At 43.5% G+C, this 27,619-nt stretch overlaps 1 protein-coding gene across 1 annotated transcript in view; it reads right to left on the reverse strand.

The window, feature by feature from the left end:
• Positions 1-5,067: 5,067 nt before the first annotated feature.
• ARHGAP42 (Rho GTPase activating protein 42) overlaps positions 5,068-27,619 on the reverse strand; it is a 168,458-nt gene continuing 145,906 nt past the window's right edge. The window contains exons 17-24 of the mRNA XM_083736395.1: positions 27,444-27,549; positions 20,311-20,470; positions 19,261-19,405; positions 17,061-17,441; positions 14,419-14,575; positions 14,250-14,312; positions 10,834-10,913; positions 5,068-10,317 (exon numbers count right to left, since the gene is read on the reverse strand). Coding sequence (XP_083592521.1) covers positions 10,229-10,317; positions 10,834-10,913; positions 14,250-14,312; positions 14,419-14,575; positions 17,061-17,441; positions 19,261-19,405; positions 20,311-20,470; positions 27,444-27,549 — 1,181 coding nt within the window. The 3' untranslated portion in view covers positions 5,068-10,228. The remainder of the gene's footprint in view (positions 10,318-10,833; positions 10,914-14,249; positions 14,313-14,418; positions 14,576-17,060; positions 17,442-19,260; positions 19,406-20,310; positions 20,471-27,443; positions 27,550-27,619) is intronic.

The raw sequence follows: 27,619 nt of genomic DNA on the forward strand, positions 1-27,619 counted from the left end.
CCATGAACACGGCCTTAATGGTCTGAGCATAAGTGACTGTGGAAGCCAATTCTGGATCCACACATCCTTCCACAGTGGGGACAAAGGTTTCCAGGTGGGAGTTGATCATGGTGATGATTTACTAAATGTGCCTTCCTCTTAGCGCGTTTCTCCCTTTCGTCCTGAGTTTGAGCATCTTCAAAGTCTATGACACCTTTGGTAAAGGCTGTTCTCCAGTTGAACTAAAGAACACCTGGTGTATATAAAAAAAGCTCAAGAGATCTAGCACTTAGCTGACACTCATGATGTGCAGAGTTTCTTCAAAGCCACGAAGATCATCTATGTCAGAAAAGCACAAAGATGCAGAGTAATCCAATTTACTGATGACTTCCTGGAGTGGGTGGCTAATTTTTGACAAAAATATCCTGCTGCCGAGTTCACAGCTGCCCGAAAGCTGTACCTTTGAACCTGGAAGAACCTATATCTCCCTGGTGGATGAGCCACAATTCTGTTTTGTCCAGGTTCCTGTTTCTAGGAGTGGTCAGTCAAATCTTCTGGAAAGCCTATAAGCAGGGCATTGGGGCTAACAGCTCTTGACAGATCTATCTTTCATGACTTTGACTAACCCAAATTTAAGGCCATCTAAGGCAGAGGCATGGTTGGTGCTGTGGTCTAAACCACTGAGCCTTGGGCTTGCCGATCAGAAGGTCAGAGGTTCGAATCCCCGTGACGGGGTGAGCTCCCGTTGCTCACCTAGCAGTCAAAGTGCAAGTAGATAAATAGGTACCACTCCAGCAGGAAGGTAAACGGCATTTCCGTGCGCTGCTCTGGTTCGCCAGAAGCAGCTTAGTCATACTGGCCACATGACCCGGAAGCTGTACGCCGGCTCCCTTCGCCAATAAAGTGAGATGAGCGCCGCAATCCCAGAGTTGGTCACGACTGGACCTAATGGTCAGGGGTCCCTTCATCTCTTACCTTAAGGCAGAGGTATTCCTCACCATGAGCTATGGCACATGCAACAAAGGGATAATTATTTGCAGACTGTGTTGTTGCATGTTTTCCTGGTGTTTTATACTCACGGACGATACCTTTTAAAATTTATTTGCAGAGCTGGAGTCAGTATCTGGCACCCTTGGGATCCCAGGACCACGGTTGGGGGACACGACTGCTGTCCATCTTGTGCACTGTTCTGGCTTTTATATATATATTGCACAGTGTTCAGTGTAGATCACAGTGCAGTAACACAACAAAAATCTAGTATTATTAGTTGATTGAACAGGAGCTTGAGACTGAGAACAGGATCTTAAGTACAAGAAAAGAGGGAAAGAATAGATGCAAATACTCCAGAGAGTACAAAATATGCAAGTTAACAAAGAATTGACAAATGACTTTTGTCCTGAAAGATGTAGGTATTTATTTATTTAATTTTTATTCAACCTTTTCCTCCAAGGTCAAGGAAATACATGATTCCCTCCCTCCTCGTTTAATCTCCACAACAACCCTGTGAGGTAGGTTAGGCTGAGAGGCAGTGATTGACCCAAGGTCACCCAGTGAGTTACATGGATGAGTCTCCCAGGTCCTGGCCCAGCTAATTGCTACACCACACCGACTCAAATTAAATCTGAAACTGATCAAATATCAGGTGAACTGTGCCTGATAGGGTTACAACGTATGTCCCCTTCTTTTATAATAAGGGAACGTCTATAGTGTGAAGGGATCACAGTTGCCACAATGCAGAAATGTAAAGTGACTTGGCTGCTCTGCAGTTGTAATTCTATGAAAAAGGCAGTTGTGTGGATCCACTCAAAAATGTGTTTTCTCTGTGATTGCTCATTATGGTCCTTGAAAGGACAATCACCGTTTCAGTTCTGATCCCTGCTTAAATTCTTACATTGCTGATAAGCTCCAAGGTTTTGGTGGTGGGGTAGTATACAGAAAATAAACTTATTCCCTTCCTGGAAAGTTTTCAAAGACAAAATATGCCATCTTCGGTTATTAATCTAATCTAGGCTCTTCCTGACAGGAAGAGAACTTGATGCCGCAACAGCAGCAGAAATAACACATATTATTCCTTTCTCCCAGGCTGGATACCAGTCCCTTATAAGGAAAACACCAAATAATGCCATGCAAAACATACTGTAACCAAGTAAATCAAACTAATTGACTTCTCATTCGTGCTGGCAGATTTTCTCAGCCTCCAAAATGCTTCCAACGAGAATAAAAAGACTGGCTTTTTGTACAGACGGCGAAGGTCACCCATGAATCCTTTGCTGTTTATAACTGAAAAGTACACCATGATCTTTGGCAAAGGGTCTCCTGCTAAGTTAGTTATGCATCCTAATTCGTTACTGTAAGGACACTAGAGAACCAGGAGACTTGACACCACCGCTAAAGAATTCAAAGCAATATTTCAATCGGAAGACGATATCAGAAGTTAAACGCCGCCTCCTGCTGTTCTGCAAAGTTTTTGTTGCAGACAACCGAGCTGCCATTTTTGTAGCTGGAACCATAACAGATAAAGCTGTGCAGCAAAAATAATGTGACCGTGCCTCAGTGCCTGCGCTTAACTCGCAACACTTCCTGGAAGGCAAATGGTTCCTGAAGGCCATAGCAGTCAGGCTCCAGGGGCAGACAAACTTTAGCAAGAGCCACATTCTTTCTGGGAAAGGGGGGACAAGTGCCCGTGGTGGCAAATGTACAAAAAAGCGAGCGAGGCTTCAAATGTAGATGTTACCTTCCTACAGTTTTGGTGTGTATCCATCTGTCTTGGGAGCCAATGAAGGACTGCGCCTTTGGGGGTGATGTCAGACCGCTGGAGAGTTACAGCGCCTGCTGTGGCTGTAGAGACCGATACAGGAGAGACATGTTTTTGTTGACTGGTGACTGGGAGTGGCCGCTGAGACCACATAATACCAGTCCTGAAAGACCTACATTGGCTCCCAATAGGTTTCCGAGCACAATTCAAAGTGTTGGTGCTGAACTTTAAAGCCCTAAACGGCCTCAATCCTGTATACCTGAAGGAGCATCTCCACCCCCATCATCCAGCCCAGACACTATGGTCCAGCACCGAGGGCCTTCTGGCAGTTCCCTTCTTGCGAGAAGTGAGGTTACAGGGAACCAGGCAGACGGCCTTCTTGGTAGTGGCGCCCGCCCTATGGAACGCCCTCCAATCAGATGTCAAGGAAATAAACAACTACCTTGAAGGACATCTGAAGGCAAGCCTGTTTAGGGAAGTTTTTAATGGTTGATGTCAGGACTGCCGCTAGGTCCCAGCTCACAGAGGACCAACGCCCAGTGGATATTATATACAAAAGTCTTTATTGAAGTTTAGTTTCCATTTCCAAGCTCTGGGCGCGCAGACCCACGTCTTAACGCTAGACCGGCTAAGTCCCCTCTGACTCGCTGCTAAAGCCACACCAGTTTAAGATTCTCACTTTGCTCCACCTTCTACGCTGCTCCTTCCTACGCTGGGTCCTTCTGCCCTCTGGGGTTATCTCCTTCCTTGATTCCTCTGAAGCTGACCCCCCTGAGTCCCGCCCTTCCTTCCGGCGGGCTTTAGGACCTGGCTCCCTGTCAGGACTCCCTGCTGTGCCGCTCGCCTGTACATTTGAACTTGGCGCGCGCGCCCAGCCGGTAACCTTCCTTCTGACCGTTTCCCCGCTTCCGGATGTGGGCGTGGCCAGCCCTGCCTCCTCTCCTCCCGCTGGTGGCAAGAACACTGGTTCCGACTCCTGGGACTCCCCCTCCCCACTGCGCTCTGGTGGGGAAGCTGGTCCCGATTTCCAACTGCTGCTCAGGGACTCTCCGCTGGCCCCTCCCTCTTGAGGTTTCTCCCCTGGAATCTCCCTTGCTCTGGCCATCGGTGCTCCCTTCTGCGAGTCTTCCGATTCACTAGAGAGGCTTGCGGAATGACTCTGGCAGCTGTCACTTCCTGCTCCCCCTTCGTCCTCTTCCTCCTCACTCTCCATTTGCTCCCCCTCCTGTGTCTCTCCTTCTGAACCCCTGACAGTTGATGTTTTATCCTTTTTTTAAATATTCTGTTGGGAGCCGCCCAGAGTGGCTGTGGAAACCCAGCCAGATGGGCGGGGTATAAATTATTATTATTATTGTTGTTGTTGTTGTTGTTGCTGCTGCTGCTGCTGCTGCTGAGGCAGATGAACACCTCCATACAGGCAAGCAAGGTTATCTGAGTCAGGCAAAAATACTTAAGGTGTGTGAATGGAGTAGCCTTGAGAGGAAGGCTGTGGCTAAGGAGTGGGTGTGGCCTGGAGGGTCACATTTGGTTCCCTAGGTTCGAGGTTCCCCATCCTTATACAGTGGTACCTTGGTTTAAGAACAGCTTAGTTTATGAACAACTTGGATTAAGAATGCTGCAAACCCGGAAGTAGGTGTTTTGGTTTGTGAACTCTGCCTTGGAATAAGAACATGTTTCCCTTCCTGTTGAGTGTTTTCCACTTGTAAATTGAGTCCCCCGCTGCTATGGGAAAGCATGCCTTGGTTTAAAAACGCTTTGGTTTAAGAACGGACTTCCGGAACGGATTAAGTTCGTAAATCAAGGTACCACTGTATTACATCTAACTTTAGCTTCTGCTCATCTCAGAAGAAGAAGAAAAAGAGAACTTGCCCACCATTCACCCTAAGGTCCCAATGCAGGTGACAACAACTAAAAGGCAATCTTAAAAGCAGTTTAAAACAACTTACAATCACAAATATACATCTCAGGAGTCAGGCAGGGTAAAGAGGAGGATCTTCTGCATTTGTCAAAAGTTCCATAGTGAAGACGCCAGACATACCTCTGTGGGGGAGAGTTCCACATCTTAGGGGGCTGCCATAGAGAAGGCCCTATTGCAGGCCACCACCCTGAGCTTCTGAGGGTGGTGGAACAACCTAGCCCCACTGATCTTAACACTTGAAAGGGGTTGATATTTCAGATATCTGGGACCTTAGTCATTTAGGACTTCAAACACTAACGTGAGAACTTTGGATTGGTTCACAAAGGAAGGGACCGAAGCTCATAGGCAGACGAGAGGGTTTGCAGGCAGTGCATTGCCTGGCACTTAAATAATAAATAAGCATATACAAAAGGAGGAGGAACAAAAGGAACTTTTAATTATTTTAAATATTTCTTACATTCTTAGTGTAAAAGTACTACACAGATAGATGGAAGTAGCAAAATGCACCAGGAAGTACATGCTGGTGGTTATTATTTACACATACACATATAGGTGGCTGTACAGGGTGCAGATAATTACTAAATCACACTACATATAAACAAAAAAAAAAGTTCTATAATTTACTTGCAACCACTTCTTAAATATATTCGACTTTGTGGTATTATTGGATACAGATTCCAAATATTAAAATACAAAACAATACCTCAAAATTATATAAAACTCTAGTAGCTGTATTTTTTTTTTAATTTTTATTAATTTAAATGGAATTTACAGGTGTAGAAACTGCCAAGTCCTATTTGCATCTTTTACATTCCAAAGCACGGAGGACCTTCTTGCAAAAAGGAACCTACAAAGAGCATCAGATAATCAGAGCAATGCCATATAAATTATGAAATACTGACATGTGCAGCAACTGTATTATGCTGCATGGTAGTTTTCAGTGGCCGACAGAAAATATTACAAGGGACTCCAGTTTTCTGTGAGAAAATGAACTAAAGCTGCCATGAACAATGTTACAATTAAGTTAGATTTGGCAAACTGGAATTGCCCCAATCCAGCCAGGCTCAAATAAAAGTCAAACAAATGAGCAAATTGATCATTTGAAACCTTAGCTAATACAGGTGATCACAAGTCGAAGTGAGGGGATCATTCCTGCTTCACTTGTATAGGGAAGATGTTCTTGTCCACCTGGAGATTCAAACCTGTCCTCTACCTAGAGATTTCACTTCGGTCTGGTAAACTCAATTTCCAATGGAGGAAATAGTAAAGGTAAAGGACCCCTGACCATTAGGTTGTCATGGCCGACTCTGGGGTTGTGGCGTTCATCTCGCTTTATTGGCCAAGGGAGCCAGTGTACAGCTTCCGGGTCATGTGGCCAGCATGACTAAGCCGCTTCTGGCGAACCAGAGCAGCGCACGGAAATGCCGTTTACCTTTATCTACTTGCACTTTGACGTGCTTTTGAACTGCTAGGTTGGCAGGAGCAGGGACCGAGCAACGGGAGCTCATCCAGTCCTGGGGATTCGAACCACCGACCTTCTGATCAGCAAGTCCAATTTGCCAGCACAGTTTAAGCTCCTGTCTTTAAAATGTATGATGAGATGCACATGTGGGAGAGATCCATGTGTACCCAAATGCAATCCCCACCTGCCCTGGACAGCATGTTCGTTAAGAATTGACTCAAGCAAGTGATGTGTTAGTCACACCTTCTCCCTCCCTATTGGCTGAGTCTGCCAGCTTTCCTGTGCAATTCATATGAAGTCTCCCAATGGATTTGCCAAAATGGATGGTAGCCTTTCCCAACATGGTACCTTCCAGATGTTTTGGACCCCAACGCCAATCATCTCTGGCCATTTGCCATGCTGGCTGGAGTTGATGGGAGTTGAAGTTTTTTTTTAAAAAAACAAACACTCGTACTTGACCCTGTGGTTCATCATAACTGGGAAGATTTAAAATGCCTGAATGTGGCTCATGTTGTGGCATATTCCTGTTCCAAACAACACAAATAATGCCACAGAGGCTCCAAGAAGAGCATTTTGTGTTGATGTGTCGTTAGTTCCTTTAAGAGGCCCGGCACAGCCTTTATTTTATGTGGCCAGATTGAAAATATGTGATATAAAAGCAAGGAGCAACCTTGCAATCCCCTTGATTTTTGATAAATAACACCTGCTTGCTCAATGGCTCAATGTTTATCCAGTGAGCTCACTAGTTTATCCATCAAAACTCACCTCAGAGAGACTCTATACAGAGAAGGTCTAAATTAAATGTGTGGCAGCAGAAGCAGGGAGTCAAACTGTGGTGCTCATTTTTAGCAGCAGAAATAGTTTTTTGTTGCTTCCTTTTATTATCGCCATGACTAGTGAAAGTCCTTTCCTCAAGGGGATGGCACAAAAAACACAATTAAAGGTGAAGAGGAGCATTGTGGGTGAATGGAAAAGTAGCTGTAGTCAGGGTTACTTGGACCATCCCCCCTGGCCATAGTGTACTACGAAAGTGATTTACACAAATGAATCTGTGGAGAATAAGAAGAGTTTGGATTTGATATCCCGCTTTATCACTACCTGAAGGAGTCCCAAAGCGGCTAACATTCTCCTTTCCCTTCCTCCCCCACAACAAACACTCTGTGAGGTGAGTGGGGCTGAGAGACTTCACAGAAGTGTGACTGGCCCAAGGTCACCCAGCAGCTGCATGTGGAGGAGTGGAGACGCGAACCCGGTTCCCCAGATTATGAGTCCACCGCTCTTAACCACTACACCACACTGGCGCTCTGGAATGGAATAAGACATGAATGTACAGTCCAAGCACCATTGGACATAAGAAGAACCTCAAAGGCCCATTTTATCCAAGAGGACAAGAGTGCAATGGCTCCTGAACGCCTGAATTTTTGGCAAGTTGGGACCATTTAATACTGCACCACATAATCTTGCAAATTGTCGCAAGAACATATGGCAGTGCATACTGCCATGTGTGAGGAAACAGGCTTCACCTGGGGAAATATTCCTTCAAATACTTCAGCATGTCAGAATGAGACAATGCCTGAGCACCATGTTTCTCCTTGTAGATTGGTGGAATATGGCACAGACCATGGGACAGCACCTCCAAACAGATCTACAGCCCTAACAGTCCCCCTTTCCTCTCAACTGTATAAACGTAAGCAATGACACAGAACTATAATATTTATTTCTAAAGTCTCACATTTACCGGGAACTATTACGAACGCAACCTAAGACCGTTCAGAGATAAACTGAAGGGGACTCTTGTGAAGGGTAATCACAATTCTGTCCTACGAGCAGAACGTGCGATGGAAGTTCATGGAACTCTATACTCAAACATCAACACACAGAATCCAAACAGTACCTCAACAGAAATGCCTTTACAACCGATCATTCCGTTTAAAAAAGAAAATGAATTTCTGGTTGCCAGCAGCAGCAGATGACCGAAAGAGTACCATGTTCATCAAAGAAATAAAGAACTATTTCCACTAGGTTTGTTTAAGAGCTACAAAGTCGTTCTTAATAGGATAGCTATGTGTTTATAGGATGGTAAGCTTTGCCAAGGAGTCCTTTTCACTAGATGTCAAAGGTTAATGAGAAGAGGGAGGAGGTAGATTATCACTTAAAGCTTGTGGCTTTACTAGGCACTTAAATATCAACCAGGGTAAACCATTAATGCCAATTGCCTGGGCAATACCCTTTCTTGGAATGCATACTGTAGTGGAGGAGTGTAAAATAAGAAGTGGTCTTGCTGCTAATTTTATTTGTTGGCTGCTTGGAGTTGTCTATTCTCAGTTACTTCCGTTGCTCCAAGACAAAACAGATCCTTCTCAGTCTACATGAAACAGCGAATGGTCCACAATGCATGGCCATCGCTTGATTCCTCCACACATGATTATGGGCAGGCGAAATGTGTGATGTGACACCGCTGAAAAGCATGGCGTGCAAGCCTATACAGTCACACCTCGGGTTGAATATGCTTCAGGTGGAGCGCTTTCGGGTTGTGCTCTGTGGGAACCTGGAAGTAATGGAGTGTGTTACTTCCGGGTTTCGCCGCTCGCACATACGCTCAAAATGACGTCATGTGCATGCGCGGAAGCAGCAAAATGCGACCCGCGCAGACGCGCCACCGCGTCTTATGTTCCATTCAGGATGCAAACGGGGCTCCGGAACGGATCCCGTTCACATCCCGAGGTACCACTGTACATGCAAGATTTATCTGTAGCATTTTGAAAGGCTTTGACGGTACTGTTAGGCCTGCAGTGGTCCATTCGCACATGCAAGTCATCAGTGGAGGCTATGGTCCAACGATGAACAACCAGGTGTGAAACAGATGAGTCTCTGTGGAGATGTGTAGCCACATTTCGGTCGAGGCACCATTTATTTAAACCAGTAACTCCACCTGAGTGCTGTCTATCTGGTTGGCAGCTCTGGGTCCCACTGCTATCTCTGTTTCTATTGTAATGTCTTACCATGGATTTTGAGCGGACCTCTTGTAATACTGAATTTATTAATACGGAATATATTTCGTATCGATCAGCCCATCGAAATGTTTCACTTGTTGCGAAAGTGCTATACATACTTGTTCTGGGCATAATTTTCAGAACATATGAAACGAAGACACTCCACAAAGGTATTTGTTAAATTTGCGAGAGAAAATAATTCAAGAGCCTAAAACCATTGCATGTGTCAATATGAGCTAACAGAACAGATTTTATTTAAAGGCTCAAAATTACTAGTTCTCACTTGTTGCCTCGTGGACAGTGTAAATTTCAGGGTCCTCTTTGCTTTATTTGCTTTTGTTTATCCAATGGAAAAACACCACACCTTCCCCCAGTCTGAAGGACCAAAGGCAAAGGAAATATAAATAAATAAAAAAGCCATAAATTACTCCTGTTGTTGGTGTTCCAATTTAGGATTACAGCATTTCAGGGAAGACGGACTCTATAAATATAATTTATTAATAATAATTATATGGAAAAGACACAAAGTAGTGAACATACACAAACACACAATTGTATTTAAAAAATGCTTCTTAAAAACGAAAAGCACGCTTTTGATTAAACTGGTGCTCCAACTAATTGCCTTTGCAGCCCTATAAATGACATGTATTGCATCTGCAAATTGTGATCTCTGCGGACTTTTATCGCAAGTTTAAATAATATAGAAAATCAAAGACCTCTCTGAAATGGCTGGGACCGATTGAGAATCAAATGCTTAGTTGCTGGGGGCTAAGGCAGAGCTTTCCCAAGCAACAACGATTTGTTTTCAGCTCCTTATTTTTTTGGCTGCTATCATTTTGTCTTAAAAATAAAATGAATTTCTGGTTGCTAGCAGCAGACGACCAAAAGAGTACCATGTTTCAAACATCCCAAAACAAACCCAGTTTGAGTATTTGCACCAGGTTTGTTCCGTTTATAAGGAGCTACATTGTAAGCGGCTGCAGAAATCAAATCTGCCACACACAGGGCTGACTGGCAGACCCCCATATCTGTGTCAGATTAAATATATATATATATAAATCACAGTGCTTATTGCTTGTTACCATGGATACCATGAAGATGCTGCTGTCTGCTAACTATTACTAGAGAAAGACAACGTAATTCTCTGGAACAAGTCCTGTTTTGCCTTCATACGTCGCTTTGAGCCATCCCGGTTCCACAGATGGATATACTATGAAGAAGAAAATAAAAAGAGAAGGTGCCTCAGTACTCTCTTGTGACTACATAATGATGACCGTGACGCACAACAACACACATGGCACCTAATCTGAAAGGGGAGAAGTCTGTCTTGTGACACCTTAGAAGCTAACAAATTTGTCAGGCCACATTCACACCAAGATACCACTTCGAACTTCCCCCAAAGAATCCTGGGAGTTGTAGTTTCTTAAGGGTTCTGAGACCCCTAATTCCCCTGACAGAGCTACAGTTCCCAGAGTGGGTTAGCAAACTTAACAACCGTTCTTCCCAGGGAACTCTGGGAATTGAGGAGGGGAATAGGGGGGGCGTCTCTTAAACAACTCTCTGCACCCACAACTCTTTGGGGGAAGCCATGACTGTTTAAAGCGATGCCGTAGTGCTTTAACTGTATAACACGAATGTAGTCCTTTTGGTGCCATAGGACTCTCTGTTGTTTCTGCTATGACAACAACAACAACAACAACAGCAACAACAACGGGAGAAGTCTTACCATTGGAAAATATGGCTCCCTGAGGGAAGGAGAGTTCATGACTGTGTTCAGCCTTGCAGGAATACATGGCTTTGGCTTGCCTGAAAAACAAACAAGCATGGTTTATGTTGCTACAGAAACAGAAACATTCACACTGTGAACGCTGCTGGTAGCAGTCAATGAAGTGGCCATTGATTGAGAGGTGCAAGACAGAAAAAAGTGGGGCACTCTGAAGAACTGTGCATGCACACGAAAGCTTATACCCAGAACAAACTTAGTTGGTCTCTAAGGTGCTACTGGACAATTTTTAAATTTTTTAAAATTTATTTCGACTGCGTCAGAGCAACACGGCTACCTACCTGAATCTGTGTACACACCACACATTGAAAACAAATTTGAAGCACATCCCTGCTGTCAAAGAATCATTGGAACTGTCATTTACCCCCCCAGAGAGCTGCAATTCCCAGCAGCCTTAAACTACAGTTTCCAGGATTTTTTGGGTGGTGGGAAATGTGTTTTAAATGTAGGATGTGTATGCAGTTTGTACAGTGGTACCTCAGGTTACATACGCTTCAGGTTACATACGCTTCAGGTTACAGACTCCACTAACCCAGAAATAGTGCTTCAGGTTAGGGACTTTGCTTCAGGATGAGAACAGAAATCGTACTCCGGCGGCGTGGCAGCAGCAGGAGGCCCCATTAGCTAAAGTGGTGCTTCAGGTTAAGAACAGTTTCAGGTTAAGAGCAGACCTCCAGAACAAATTACCGTAAATACTTAACCTGAGGTACCGCTGAATGCAGTTAGTGACCGTGCTAAACAGTACTTTGGCCTAGCGGCTTATAAGACAGCCCTGCAACCAGGTAATCTATTCAAGATGGCAGCATAGAAGGCTGGCATGCAAACTGAAGAATGAGAAAGGCAGAAGGGGGCTAGAAACTGCCCTAGCAGAGAATGAATGTTTATTTGCGCCAGCCATCAGCCATAGCAATAAAACAACAATACGATTTACGAAGAGTAAAAATAAAAAGTCAATTATATAAAATACATTTTAGGGCTTTGAATCAATAGTCAAATAGTAGATCTTATTCTAATTGCCCCAGCTAAAAACCTTGCAACCTTTGCTGTCGCCTGCTCATCTTGATCTGCCAAGAGAAAGGATACTGTGGCAGTGGTTGGGTGACCTGGAATGGACAATAAAAGAGGGGTGATGACCTCATTCCTCAAGTCTTTTAAAGAGTGGAAGCCAGAAGGGCATGCGCCACCGATTCTGTACTGCCATCTCCACAGAGACATAAGTGTTTTTTTGTGTGGAATTTGTTGGAATCGTCCCTCAAGTACAGCCGAGGGCAAAACATTCAATCTTACGAGAGTAAAAGAGAGTCTATATTTTAGAATTGCTAGATTATGCAGACAGGGTGCCAGAAAGTCAAAGTGGGTAGGTGGAAAATAGTCATACCATGGGCAAAGTTTCCTTATTGTGGCCAAGTTGTTCCGGCACTCGATATCATTTAGGAGAAGTGAAAAGACAAGGCAGAGAGGGAAAGGAGCTGGGGAGGGGAGCCTCAGGAGTTCACTGCTAATACGATTTAAATCATGTATCATTTATCCTTGATAGTGCTGGGAGTTAGCCCATGGTCTCCCAGATGCTTCCTGCATGCAGCCCAGGGAAAGCTCTGACTTCATCCAGAGCTCCTTCCTAATCAGCACTGAATTTTCTCTCAGACACTACATCAAGAAGAGTGACTTGGTAAGTTTGCCTGTATGTCTGGAATGCAAAATACAGCTTGGTGGTTTGTGCAAACCATGACTTGGCATTCTGACTGCAGCCAGTTCATCTATCATCTAGCAAATGGTGTTTTTGTTATCTCTGGCTTGTTCTGCAGCCAACTGTTGCGCCTGCTCTTTCCCATCTCCTGAGCCTGTGGACCGAAATGCGATTTGCTCCCGATTGCTAATCACCCACCTTGAACTATTAGCAGCCTAAGGAGCTTTGATGTTCTGAGAAAAGATCTCACTGTGTGCATTTGTGAAGGTGAGATGCTATCTTTTTGCAGATAGCTTCATTTGATGCAGCCAGGAAGAGAGGGTGTGAAAGTAACATTGTCAGGTGGAACATGTCCTTTAGGAAGTTTCTCTTTCTCTGGAATAAGATAAGGCCTTCTAGTACACATTAAGATGGTTATATAAAGGCACCTCTATTTTTAAGAAGCTGGTGGTTTCCTGAGTCTGGCCTTTCAACTTGTTATAGTTACATTTTGTGGGCTAAAACTTATTTTGTTTACATTTTAATTATTTTATTCCTTTTGTAAATAGCCCATAAGGTGCAGTATAAAAATCCTTATAATAAATCAGCCAACCCACCGATGAATATTCCTAATGAAGCATAACAAGGAACAGAGAAGATTCTGTGAAGGTCAGCTATGGGGCCAGATCAACCAATACACCTCTTGGTCTCTCCTATCTGTACTGATATCTTTCTAGCACTGTTTAACCCTCTCCTTTCTCAAATGGAAGGGTTGTTTCTTTGGAAATAGAAAGTGAGTTGGCAGAAGGGCTGTTTTGAGGACAAACCCAAATCCGAGCAGGCCTGAGTTCCGCTTCAAATGAAGGGAGGCTTTCCCAACTTTTAAATTTCTTTATTTCATAAAATTTATATGCCACTTAATTGTAAACAAACAAACAATCAAGCAAACTTCAAAGTGGTTTACAAAATAATAAAACCATGAAATTATCTGTAACACCCCGCAACTTAGAACCTTCAAAAATATAAGCTAAAAACCACACGTCAGTATTCTACATGTCTGGATAAAGGTAAAGGGTAAAGGGACCCCTGACCATTAGGTACAGTTGTGGACAACTCTGGGGTTGCGGCGCTCATCTCGCTTTATTGGCTGAGGGAGCCGGTGTACACCTTCCGGGTCATGTGGCTAGCATGACTAAGCCGCTTCTGGCGAACGCCGCCTGCCTTCCTGCTACAGCGGCACCTATTTATCTACTTGCACTTTGATGTGCGTTCGAACTGCTAGGTTGGCAGGAGCAGGGACCGAGCAACGGGCGCTCACCCCGTCGCGGGGATTCGAACCACCGACCTTCTGATCAGCAAGTCCTAGGCTCTGTGGTTTAACCCAAAGTGCCACCCGCGTCCCATACATGTCTGGATAGGCTAGCCTAAATGAAAAGCAGGCACTGAAAAGAGAACAAGGAAGGCACCTGTCCAATGTCAATAGGTGGAGAGTTCCCAAGGTGTGGGCACTGTCACACCAAAAAATAAAATAAAAATCCAAGTTCTTTTTACTCTGAATACTTAGATTTGGGGTGTTGTTTTTTATTAAAAAAAGTTTTGGGCCTTCATGATTGCACGGTGGAAACAAGAGCATGATAATGAAACCATGTATATATACGGAACACTGAAGAAGGAATTGTGAAGTGCAACTTACCTTCCTGAGGGAGCCTGCTTAAGTGAGCCACCACTTTCAAACAGCTGGGCCTTCGCTGCTACCCTGGAACATACAAAATAATTTCTGGTTTACACACGCTCTTCAGAGCAACCCGAGGACCCAAATGCCTGCATGCAAACATGCACCACAACCCTCTGGGTTGACTTACACAGATCCTGGTCTCTGGTAGCCGTTACTTGATGCCGTATCGAGCCGCAGTCTCCTGCACATTTTTGGAGGCAGGTCTGGGTTTGCTGGGGCCTTGGGCGTCTCTTTGGCGTCGAGAGAAGTTAAGCTCTGTACCGAACCGCTGCAGCTTTTGTTACCTGAGTAAAACAGCGTCACACAAAATGATCTCAAGCATATTAAAAAAAAAACATTATTGAGCATCTGGCGAGAAAACAAAAGGCCACCACCTCACTGCAAGACCACAAGGAGCTGGGCGATTGGCATTAGAATAATAGAATCGTAACTTCTGTGAGGTGGTATATAATGAGATGAAAAGATGTTGAAATATACATTCATTAAAAAGCCAGAAGCATTTTTACTTGGCATTGTAGGGAATGATATTAATATTAATAGAAATGGAGACAAGAAGAATTACCGAAGAAAGAAGAGTGGCAAATGGAGTTAATGGACTATGCAGAATTAGACAAATTGACAGGAAGGATTCGAAACCTGTGGGACCAGAGATTCTTAGAGGACTGGAGTAAATATTTGAATTATCTGAAAAGCAACTGTAATAAACAGATTACGCTAGTAGGACTGCAAGAAGTTTTGTAAGGAGGATTATGCGAAATATTGCAAGGAAGATTAAGAAGAGAATATTGGTTAAGCATAATTAAAAGTAATAGAGAAATTAAGAAATGCAGGTTAAGTGATAAAGAATGGAAACTCTTCAGAGGTAGTTGACGGAAGTCTAAAATATTGTATAAGACAAAATGTATGTTAAATGACTGTTGGAAATGATATGTTAAAAATTAATAAAAATGTATTATTTTTAAAAAGAATCATAGAATTGTAGAGTTGGAAGGAAAACCAAGGCTCATCTAGTCCAACCTCCTGAAATGCAAGAATCTTTTGCATGATATGGGGCTCAAACCCATGACTCTAAGATTAAGAGGCTCGTGCTCTACTGTCTGTTTCGCTCAGGGTAGTACTTGACCTCCCCGTTGGTTTGTTCCAATCGCCTGTTTGCCGCATGCAGTGGAGAGAGCAAGCTGAGAGGCAGTTGTAGCGGAAAGCTCAGTGGCAGAGCATCTCTCCTGCATGTAAAAGGTAAAGGTAAAGGGACCCCTGACCAATAGGTCCAGTCGTGGCCGACTCTGGGGTTGCGGTGCTCATCTTGCTTTATTGGCCGAGGGAGCCGGCGTACAGCTTCCACGTCATGTGGCCAGCATGACTAAGCCACTTCTGGCGAACCAGAGCAGCGCATGGAAACGCCGTTTACCTTCCCACTGGAGCGGTACCTATTTATCTACTTGCACTTTGATGTGCTTTCGAACTGCTAGGTTGGCAGGAGCAGGGACCGAACAACGGGAGCTCACCCCATTGTGGGGATTCGAACCGCTGACCTTCTGATCAGCAAGTCCTAGGCTGTGGTTAAGTCCCAAATTCAATCCCTGGCAGGGCTGAGACTTCTGCCTGAAACCCTGCAGAGCTGCTGCCAGTCCGTGTTGACAATGCAGAGCTAGATGGGCCAATGGTTTGACTTGGTATAAAGCTCCTATGGTAAGGAAAGGATTGACCTTCGTCTTGCTTCTACCTTGCAAAAACGTAAATTAAAAATCTACCTTCCTGGACTTTGCGGCAGAGAGGCAGAGACCAAGCCTCTGCAATTTGCCCCTGCTGCATATGCACCATGTATTGCTAATGCTCAATGACATGTTTGCCAGAGGAAACTTCCTGCAGTATACAGAAACAAGCCTACACTATAATGAAGCAGCCTGATCTTTATCACTGGGTGAGATGAGAGATAGGCTCTGCAATGTAGTCACTGGAAATGATAAAGATGTTTCTCAAGACGATGCGTTTGCCAAAGTTTCCAGGATCGGTTAGCATAAAATCCAGACATGACTCAAAAATGGTGAAGAAACTACTGACACCCCAGGTTTTGGTGACCTGGAATTTTCTGTTTGACTAAGCTTTGGTGGGGTATCTTTTTTGCCTTTTTTCTAATTATCTAAACTTACAGCAACGGATAAATAATCATTATAGCCAACGTCAATTTAGATACATTATAAACATGGAAGTTTAACACAGAAACGCGCAATTATTGCAAGCAGCATTGTGATGATTTGTTCTTCAACGATTCTATCCTTATGAGGGATTTTCAAAACATGCCCAAATAGCTGTAAACACCCTCTATTTATTAAACTTTTTATTGGTGCTCTGCCAGATCTGTCTAGTTAGCCAAAATTCAGTGGAGAAAAACATCCTTATGGGCTGGTTGTTTTTTTTTTTAAAGGAGCACCACCAGTTTCATTTTATATTCTTCATTGTTGGTTTTTTTTTTTTTTTGCACATAATGTTAAATATGCCAGGTAGTATGCAACTAAGGCAGTGCAATGATTTTTGCTTCTGCAATGGGACTTCTCTCCCACTCCCTCCCCTCCCCTCAAATGTGATCCAGAGGGTTGGGGGGGGGGAACCCCCAGAACAGATGGAAGTGGCAGGAGGGGAGAAGAGGGAATGCTCTGCCAATCAAGTACATATCCTTGCAGTAATCAAAGGTTCACGTAGTGTTACTTTGGATACAACCCTAAATCTTCCTTATTAACTCTAAGCCAACACACAACACACAGGGCTCACCTTCGGCGGAAGGGATGGACCGGATGGAGGAAGCCGCTGACCTTTTCAATCCGGAGAGACTATATAGTCCTCTTTTGGTCAGGTCTGTTGGTGGAGTCACGGTCTCCGGACCGGTGACAGACGTGACACTATGGCAGTCAGACTCCATGTCTGTTTTGGCTGTGTCCTCCTTTGAGGAAGATTCAGGACTCGGCGTCCAAAGGCCTGAATTTTTCTGCCCGTTGGATGATGGGGACGAAGCAATCCATGGAACTCCTCCGGCTTTATCCCTGGGCTGAGAAGATGGAGGTTTCGTGGTGCTGTTTTGTTCCGATGAGTGAGATGAAAGGGATTCTATGCTGCCCATCGGGGTGCTGTCTGGGCTACTGCTGTAGGAATCAGCTGTAAGGTGGAAAGGGTGAGGAGGTGGAAGAACAGATGATGTTTACCAGGGTGCAATTTTGCTTTCTTGTGGGCAGGAGGGCAGCACTACTTGCTCATTAGCATCCAAGCATGGTCTAAATCAGGGGTGAGCAATCTGTGGCCCCTCCATATGTTGGGACTCCAACCTCAGCAGCCCCAACCAAGTCGGTCAACACTCAGGGATTATGTGTTCTGGAATTCAACACCATATGAAGTACTACAGGTCTAAATGGAGAGTGCCAGTCTTCACCAGGACTTGAGTTTTTCCAATAGTTCTATTCCTTGTAAATGGGTAAAACTGGTGGTAACTGCAACCAGACAGGTTATAGCGAGTAATTGGAAAAATGCAGAAGAGTTAGGGGTGAACCAATGGAGGAAAAAACTGAATAATATTATAATTTTAGAATATCTAACTGTGAAGATACACAGAATGAAAGGGTTTAAATGAGAAAGGGGAGGATTGGTTTGAGAAGATATTGAATTATTTGGGTAGGTTTGAACAATTTGGGGCAATTAAAATGTTAAAAGTTAAATAAACCTTATGGATGGAGGAGTCTTAACATATATAAAATTGTACATATGGTTGTTTTCAATATGTTATTATTGATTATGTGTACCCAATGAATCAGCCGCTTTGGGGGGGGGGGTTCACTGTTTGTGTTTTGGTGGTTGCTAAAAAATAAAAAATTTAAACATTAAAAAAAAGTTCTATTCCTTGGCACGAAATCCAACATAATTTGGTATTGGCTAAAGAATCCAGAGAATCCTGGCTTTAATTTAAAGAGGTAAAAGAGCTCTTCTTGTTATGATGATGGGTTTTAAATGCATGGGCCATACTGAGTGAAGGCTCAGAAGTCAGAGGACTTAGTGGGGCTCCCCCACTGGTCAGGAGGTAGAACTGCAGCATTCTGATCAAGCTTAGTAACCCTTTGTGATTAGAGGAAGCAGAATTTGCCAACTAAGAAAATACGTGCAGGTTTGCACCCTTACTTAACACAGGTTGCATATGCCAGGCTTTCCTCAAGCAGAATTTGGATGACATTAGGAGCTAAAACTATCTTTATAGCCTTCCAGACATAGAAGTGCGATAAGCCCTGATCTCAATCCACCAGCAATGAATGCAATGCCACCATTGGGCAATAAACACTTGCAGTTCCTCTGCCAGGCATGCAGAAATCATTCCATCAACACCTCTAAAACGCACAGTGACACCACTTCATAAATCTACTCCATTAACACCCAGCCTTTCTTCCATCCTGGAGCTGAAGGCAGGATACATGAGCTCCCACACAGTCTTTCGCCCAGGCAATGACCCAGACCAGACCAGTTTATTTTGAGCAGGGATGCTGCACCCTCTTACTCTGAAGACTGTGCTCTGCAACCAATCATGCATCTCTCTGCTGATGGGATGGCACAGAATGGGAAGCTATTTCCTTGGTGGATTTCACTGGTGCAGAGGGCGAACGAATGGGGATAACTCTACCTGTCTTTCGAACTAAACCAATTCCACTCTGCCTTAGCACATCAAGATGGACTTGCTTGGGCCAGGGTGGGGTGGGGTGCAGAATAGTAAATTGAAACAAACAGCAAAAGCTTGGAACCTTTCAGGGGATAATGCAAGATTTGCCTCTGCATACACACACACACACACACAGAGAGAGAGAGAGAGAGAGAGAGAGAGAGAGAGAGTGCTCTGTAGAGCAGCACCCCTTTATGCTCAGAACAAAACAACTGCTACCATCCATTAACTGCCAACTTCAGTAAGTGAGAATGTGCTAGTGGAGTAAGATTCACTTACTGTCTGGGTCTGCCAGGCACGGGGTATATCGTCCTTTGGGTTTGCGAGTGCCTGTGGAAAGGCAGATTGCTCTCGTCCTTCTTGAGCCCGATCGGGATTGAGGCTGTGGAAGAGGGATGTTGGGGTCTGGGGCTGTGTGGAATATCTGTCAGTTAAAAGCAAGGATAACTGAGAATCTTTTAGGAGCAGCTATATTTCATTTAGGGTCAAGAGACAACGGCCAGCCTAATGTTTTGATTTAGCAGTAAAAACTACTACTACTACTACTACTACTACTACTACTATTTATTACAGTGGCACCTCGGGTTAAGTACTTAATTTGTTCCGGAGGTCCATTCTTAACCTGAAACTGTTCTTAACCTGAAGCACCACTTTAGCTAATGGGGCCTCCTGCTGCTGCTGCCGCGCCGCCGGAGCATGATTTCTGTTCTCATCCTGAAGCAAAGTTCTTAACCCGAGGTACTATTTCGGGGTTAGCGGAGTCTGTAACCTGAAGCGTATGTAACCTGAAGCGTCTGTAACCCGAGGTACCACTGTATTATTATTACTATATTATTATTACTACTACTACTACTACAACTGATACAACACCCTTCATCCAAAGAGCACAGGGAGGTTTACAACATAAAAACACAAAATACATAATATCAAAAAAGCAATCCCCCTTGACACATTTAAACGGTAACAGACTGTTTAACCAGTCAAAGTCCGGTAGGAGAGGAATGTTTTCGCCTGACACCTAAAGATAAGTAATGAAGACGCCAGGTGAGTCTCTCTAGGGAAAGCATTCCATAAACAAGGTGCCAACACAGAAAAGGCCCATTCTTATGCTGTCCTCCTCTGGACCTCAGAAGATGATTGCAGGGTCTACCACAAACTAACATAAGAATCAAGGAAGAAGAAGCTGCTCTTGCCATTATCAAACATGAACGGGATGTAAGTTAGGCTGTGGAACAGCAATTGCGAGGTTCCATATTTATTGGCTTTTGAATTTATTTATTTTTTAAGTGTGTGCCTTTCAATAAGTTTTACAAGATTCCAGTGTTCTACCTTTTCATAATGCTCGATGAGAATCTCAACCACAATATTCTGAAACTTGATGTTCATCATTGCAGCCACGGTTTCCTCCTGGGCTCTCATCAGTGTGGGGCCAAAGATAACTCCAAGGTTGGAGATGGTCATGAGATTTTGCTGACTATGTAGTGATACCCTGAAAACAAAACAATTAAAACAAGGAGGAAGTTAATCATCACCCACTAACTTCCTGTTCGAAGAAGAGGTGCAGCAGAAGTGCAGGGTTATTATTTATTCTTTCTATCAGGCTTATAATTTTGACATGGTAAGACACCTCAGAATGACGTAAATGTTTCCCCTCATGGAAAAGAAAGCTGACTGGAAGAATTCCAAAAATATTCTTACTGGTTGTGCCCTGCATATTTTAAGAAAGGCTGCAAGTTTCAATGCATTTCTGCAACCAACTCGTGCTAGGCAACCCTGTTTAGGGAAGTTTTCAATGTTTGATGTTTTATCGTGTTTTTAATTAATATTCTGTTGGGAGCCACCCAGAGTGGCTGGGGAAACCCAGCCAGAAGGGTGGGGGATAAATAATAAATTATTATTATTATTAATTATTACTACAACAAACATTTTTTCTCTTGAATTTAAAAACAAGTCACTTCAGTTATGAACTTTTTTTCCTAACTGAGGCAGAAACCAAGCAAGATGCATTTTTCATTGGCTCTCAGCTTTTCTTTTCTTCTTTTCTAGAAAGGGCCACAAATAAATGAAGCTGACAGTGTGTAGCATAAACCGAAGTACACCAATCTGAATCTTTCTGCAAAAGCTACTGGAGCTAAAAGCCTCATGCCATAGACTGGGTTGGTTCATTCAAACCACTTTATGATAAACATATCCTAAACAACCACTTTCTGCATTGTGCTCCCCACACAGCATCTCCTAGGACCTATGCACACTCGGCTTTCAGAAACCTACACAACTCATTATGTCTTAGAGCATATGAATGGGATTCCTTGTACTGCAAGCCACACTGAATTCTCCTTTCCCTCAAAGAAGTTGGATTCTGTGTGACGAAGTACTTCCTTTTGTCTGTTCTAAATCTCCCAACATTCAGACTCGTTCGTTTCCAGGGAGTTGTTCCAGTCCCCTGGTCATTTTGACTTCCCTGTTTCTTTCCCTCCGCTGACGGTCTTCTGCTGGTTCCCTCACTGCGAGAAGCGAAGTTACAGGGAACCAGGCCTAGAGGGCCTTCTCGGTAGTGGCACCTGCCCTGTGGAACGACCTGGCCCCTTCAGATGCCAAGGAGATAAAGAACTACACAAGTTTTAGAAGACACCTGAAGGCAGCCCTGTGTTGGGATGTTTTTAATGTTTGATGTATTATTATGTTTTTATATATGCTGTAATAAGCCACCCAGAGTGGCTGGAGAAACCCAGTCAGATGGGTGGGGTATAAATAATAAAATTTAAAGGTTACTCATGACCACATAGCAGCTTAGCCAGTTTCAGTAAGGCCTTTACTTCCCAAAATGCACTACCAGAGTGTGTTGCAGTACACATTTCATTCCAAGAGCAGGGTTGACTTGGGGGATGATTTCATCAGCAGATGGCAACAGAAATCTACTGTCTGGGCCATGGAGGTTTCTTGAAAAATGCACACTTTAAAAGAACTCCCAACGACACAAAGGTTAGACATGATCTATGGTTAGGAACACCTAGTCGACTTTTAATGCTACAGAGGTTTTCATTTCATTATGTAGTGAAACAGACACATTGGTGAATGGACCGTGCCATTCACCAGGCATTAACAATCCTACCTGTACATAAATCAGACCATTTTCATTCCAGATGGCAGGGTTCAACGCTTCATTTAGAATGAAGCCTGTGAAAATGTTGCTTGTTTATTTGGATAAGTGATGAGCGGGATGAACCACGGGCTCATCATAAATCCTTCACTCGGCAGAATCACTCAAGATTTTTCTAGGGATTGCTACAGAAAGGTGCCATTTAGCCTGTGACACGGGTGGCGCTGTGGGTTAAACCACAGAGCCTAGGACTTGCCAATCAGAAGGTCAGTGGTTCGAATCCCCGCAACAGGGTGAGCTCCGTTGCTCGGTCCCTGCTCCTGCCTACCTAGCAGTTCGAAAGCATGTCAAAGTGCAAGTAGATAAATAGGTACCGCTCTGGCGGGAAGGTAAATGCCGTTTCCGTGCGCTGCTCTCGTTCGCCAGAAGCGGCTTAGTCATGCTGGCCACATGACCCGGAAGCTGTACGCCGGCTCCCTCGGCCAATAAAGCAAGATGAGCGCCACAACCCCAGAGTCGGTCACAACTGGACCTAATGGTCAGGGGTCCCTTTACCTTTATATGCTGAAAGGAACAGGGACCTGCTGTAATGTCTGCATATGCGTGGCAAGATTTAGACCCCAATGTAGAAGAGGGCCTCACCAAGGGGACTTTCTCGGTCCTGGGATGGAGTGTTCGCAGGATACACCTGCAGCACTTGTGTTTTTATGAAGTGGTTCTCTGCTAAACAGGGAAGCAATAGAGGAAACACCCACCAAAACAGGGCCAACTAGATTAGGTCAATTTCACATTGGGTCATTCCATGTCAAGTGATCCAATTATTTTTACCTTACCATTTTATATCGATTGCTTTCATTTTCAGTTTCCTAACAGTAGTATAAGAAAAGGTCCCAGATCTCAGTTTTTAATTTTTTTATCTCCTCTTGTTTTTGAGGGTTTTAAATTTTGAAAAAAATAAATAAATGACAATTTTGGCCTTGCCGGACTAAAAAAAACCCTTTAAAGCTCAGCCCAGAATTGATATATTTTAAAACTGAAAATACTAATCTCTTCAGAACATCATGGGCTTTAATAGGATATGGCACTTGATCAACTTAGTTTAATTTTTTAAGTTAAATTACAAAGTTTAAAATTTTAAAAAGTGATTAAAAATCCCCCCCCCAAACCCTGTATTGATTGTTTCCTATTTCTAAGAGCTTTTTGTATAGCCCGGCAAGGCCAAAATTGCGATTTTTTTTTTTGGAATTTAAAAACCTCATAACTCAAAAAACGGGAGGAGATAAAAATATATCTGGAGAGTGAGTTTTTTCACCATCTTCTCATGATTCTCCTAGACCCAGCTCTGCTTTTGGTGACTGAGGAAGACAATAAGAACAGCCTTGTTGCATCAGGCCAGTGGCCCATCTGGTCCAGCATCTTGTTGCCATGGCGCCCAAATAGATGCCTGCAGGAAGCACGCAAGCAAGACCTGAGTGCAGCAGCACTCTTCTCACTAGAAATTCCCAGCAACTGTCATCCTGAGGCCTATTGCTGCTGATGGAGGTGGACCATGGTCAACATGGCTGACACTGAAGTGTAAAAGGGAGGGAGCCTTTTCAGTTATGTGGCAAGTTATTCATTACAGAGAGTTACAGGAGGAACCCAACAAAGGCTGCCAATTTTGCCAGCAGCCCCGAGTTCGGTAAAGTATCCAGTTTCAAATTTAGCAGCTCAATCCTGCAGAACTCTGTATTTTTGAACTATATGTATTAAAAATAAAATAAAAATCATGGCGCTTCACGGCTTCATTTTGTTAAGTCAGATGGCTCCAGGGTGCTATGCAGATTTTCAGTTCCTTATCCAGAAAGGGACTTTGACAAATAGGGTCCAAACACAGGTAGGAATACTAAACCAGTTTCCCTTTCACTCTGAATTTATCTCCCACAACACGGAATATTATGTTGCTTTAGATTACCATGGTGACAAATTGGATAGTAAAGATGACAAAACAGAAAATGGAATTTGATATCATTCTAAGTAATGGCTAGCCACCAATCTGCAAACAGGTTCAAAGGCTTAGGTTCTTGCAGAAGTTTTAGAACATTACTTTTTTTCAGAACTTTTTAATAAACCAATTTTCCTTAGGCCTACTTTACTTTTCGCTGCGAAAAGTAATCTGGTATTGAAAGGTAAGGGAAAGGTGGCAATATCCTTTATTCCAAAAAAACAAAATCACTGTCTTCTGAAACTATTACTATTATTACAGGCCAATGTGAAGTTTTGGATATTGTCAATTTGCAGACTGGTGTGTGAGTTATGGGGTGATTTTCCTCCTTCTTCTTTTATATTAAGATGGCACAGCATGCAAAAATAGCTTCCACAATCCAGTCCTCAGAGTAAGAAGCAAGATCTGCTTATTTGCACAACTCTTATTTCGATTTTTTTTAACTCATCTCTTGCACTTGTGACATCACAGGTTTTTCGGTATGTAATTTTCAAAACGTACATAAAAGCATCTACATCACTTCACTTTTATGGTACTTTAACTGCTGTACACTTGGGAGCTGGTTCACACATGCACGATCATCACCTGGTGATTACGACATCATACGATGAATAATAATAATAATAGTAAATAATAATTTTTTATTTGTACCCTGCCCTCCCCGGCTGGAGCCAGGCTCAGTGCGGCTAACATAAAACTAACACAGTATACAAATAACATAAGAACATAAAAACAGGCAATCAATTAAAATACATCTTAAAATTAAAGTAAAGGTAAAGGGACCCCTGACCATTAGGTCCAGTCGCGGACGACTCTGGGGTTGCGGTGCTCATCTCACTTTATTGGCCAGGGAGCCGGCGTACAGCTTCCGGGTCATGTGGCCAGCATGACTAAGCCGCTTCTGGCGAACCAGAGCAGCGCACAGAAACGCCGTTTACCTTCCCGCCGGTGCGGTACCTATTTATCTACTTGCATTTGACGTGCTTTCGAACTGCTAGGTTGGCAGGAGCAGGGACCGAGCAACGGGAACTCATCCCTTTGTGGAGATTCAAACCACCGACCTTCTGATCGGCAAGTCCTAGGCTCTGTGGTTTAACCCGCAGCGCCACCTGCCTCCCTTATCTTAAAATTAGTTCAGAGCAAATTAAAATCTGGACAGATGGCAGTCCATGGGTAAAATTGAGAGTAAAATTCTCCAGGGCCAACTGTTACCACTGGTTTTATAAAGGACCTGTGAGCAGACTAGGAGGCCTCTTTAATGCTTGTTTTTATACAGAAAGAAAAGAATCAGACTGAACCCCAACCAAAGGCCTGGGGGAACAGCTCTGTCTTGCAGCCCCTGCGGAAAGATATCAAATCCCGCAGGGCCCTGGTCTCTTGTGAGAGAGTGTTCCACCAGGCCGGGGCCACAGCCAAAAAGGCCCTGGTTGAGGCCAGTCTAAACTCCCTGGGACCTGGGATATTCAGGGTGTTATTATTTGCAGGACTTAAGGTCCTCCATGAGGCATACCAGGAGAGGCGGTCCCATAGGTACAAGGGTCCTAGGCCGTATAGGGCTTTAAAGGTTTAAACCAGCACCTTAAACCTGATCCTGTACTCCACCAGGAGCCAGTGCAGCTGGTATAGCACTGGGTGAATGTGATCCCGCAGCGAAGACCCCATAAGGAGTCTCACCACGGCATTCTGCACCCGCTGGAGTTTCTGGGTCAGTCTCAAAGGCAGCCCCACATAGAGCGAGTTACAATAAAAAAGGGCCAGTGCAGCTGGTGAAGCTGGTGAAGCATAGGGTGAATGTGATCCCGCGGTGAGGACCCCATAAGGAGTCTCGCCGTGGCATTCTGCACCCGCTGGATTTTCTGGGTCAGTTTCAAGGGTAGACCCATGTAGAGTGAGTTACAATAATCAAGCCTGGAGGTGACCGTCGCATGGATTACAGTGGTGAGGTCAGGGTGAAAGAGTTAAGGGACCAACTGCTTAGCTCGGCGGAGATGAAAAAATGCCGCCATCATAGATCTCCTACCTTAAAGCACCAAAGGTAGTACTTTCCAGTAATAATGTGCAGAGAAATCAAGCGATGAGTATGCATGCATGTACGAACCAGGTCTTGTTGACATGCAACTAAACGTGTAAATCAAATCCACCAAAAAACACTATGCTTGAGGCAACGTGACAGAAATTGTACCCATGGTCACAGATTCACACCAGCAAAACCATCGCTTGCTGCTGTCTTCTGGAAATGAGAATGCGCATCTTAGCTAGCCACGCAGGTGAACACATATATTGACATGTGAAAGTCACCCATTCTAATTCATAAAGCAATTTATTTAGAAATAAACCAACCATCCCTCCTCATGTCTCACCATTCCTTTCTACCAACACATTCATTATTCCCTTTTTTGTTTTTGTTTTTTGGTGGGATGCTTTTTCATTTTATGAAAACAATTTATAAATAAAAATACAAAGATTATTATCAAATGTCTTTTTTTTTTTGTCCAAACTAAAACATTAATTCAGGGGCAAAAAAGAGAAAGAGGAGAGGGGAAAGAAAGAAAGATGGACAGATTCTCCATCTGTCCGCTATATATAAACATTTTTCACTTCATCCACTCCAGTATTACACCTAATTATTCCGAATAGATTTGTTTATGGGCTTTATCCCGTGATATTTTCTTTTGTAAATTAAGTTTTTATTGATTTTCAGTAAACATACATACATTCATAAATACACATATATAGGTTACATATTTAACTTAGGCTCTATCATGCCTCTGAGTTCCCTGAATTTCTTTGGTAAGTATCAAATAAAATTCTAATGTCACATACTTTATATATCATATTATCAACTACTACCCCGTGATATTTTCTGAATTGGAAAGCTCAACAAAACGAAAACGAGAAGGGAACAAGAATCCTTCCTACAGCACACAAACATTAGGCCTAAGCAGAGCAGTGCCATTTCAGTTTGTGTTTTTTAGAAAGACATGAAAGTATTACAGGAGATGAAAGGGCCTTGAGCTTCTTTTCCACAGACTCATTTTCCACAGACTCACTCCCTGGCAGAAACAGAGGGCAATTACAATTAACCTGTTAATTTAATGTGCGTTGCTTATTTGTCGAGAACCTCCAGGGCTCCAGCAACAAATACAATTCCAGTCAGCAGCTCTTTGCTCACAACCTTAGACACCTTAAGCATCATATAGGGCGGTATATAAATTCAATAATAATAATTTTCAATAATAATAATTTCATCTCTTTGGAATGAAGCAATTAGGGAAGGTGAAGAGTGGTGCCAGAAAATAAACTATACAGAAGCATCTTCCCTCCCTTTCATCTCTCCTCCCGGCCCCATCACCATAAAGGAAAGAAAATAGTTATTACTTGACCAAGTGCTTGATCAGGATGTCCAGCATCTCTCGGTTTTTCTCTGGCAGTTTGTGAACAAGTGCATGGACTGCTTCCACCCTGTAATTTTGGTCATCAGACTCTATTAAAATAATAATGGTTAAAAAACAAAACACACACAATACATTGGTTTGTTTGTTTAAAAAAAATCA

Source organism: Podarcis gaigeae, assembly GCF_964106915.1.
Source record: "Podarcis gaigeae genome assembly, chromosome: 4".
NCBI classification, from domain to species: Eukaryota; Metazoa; Chordata; class Lepidosauria; order Squamata; family Lacertidae; genus Podarcis; species Podarcis gaigeae.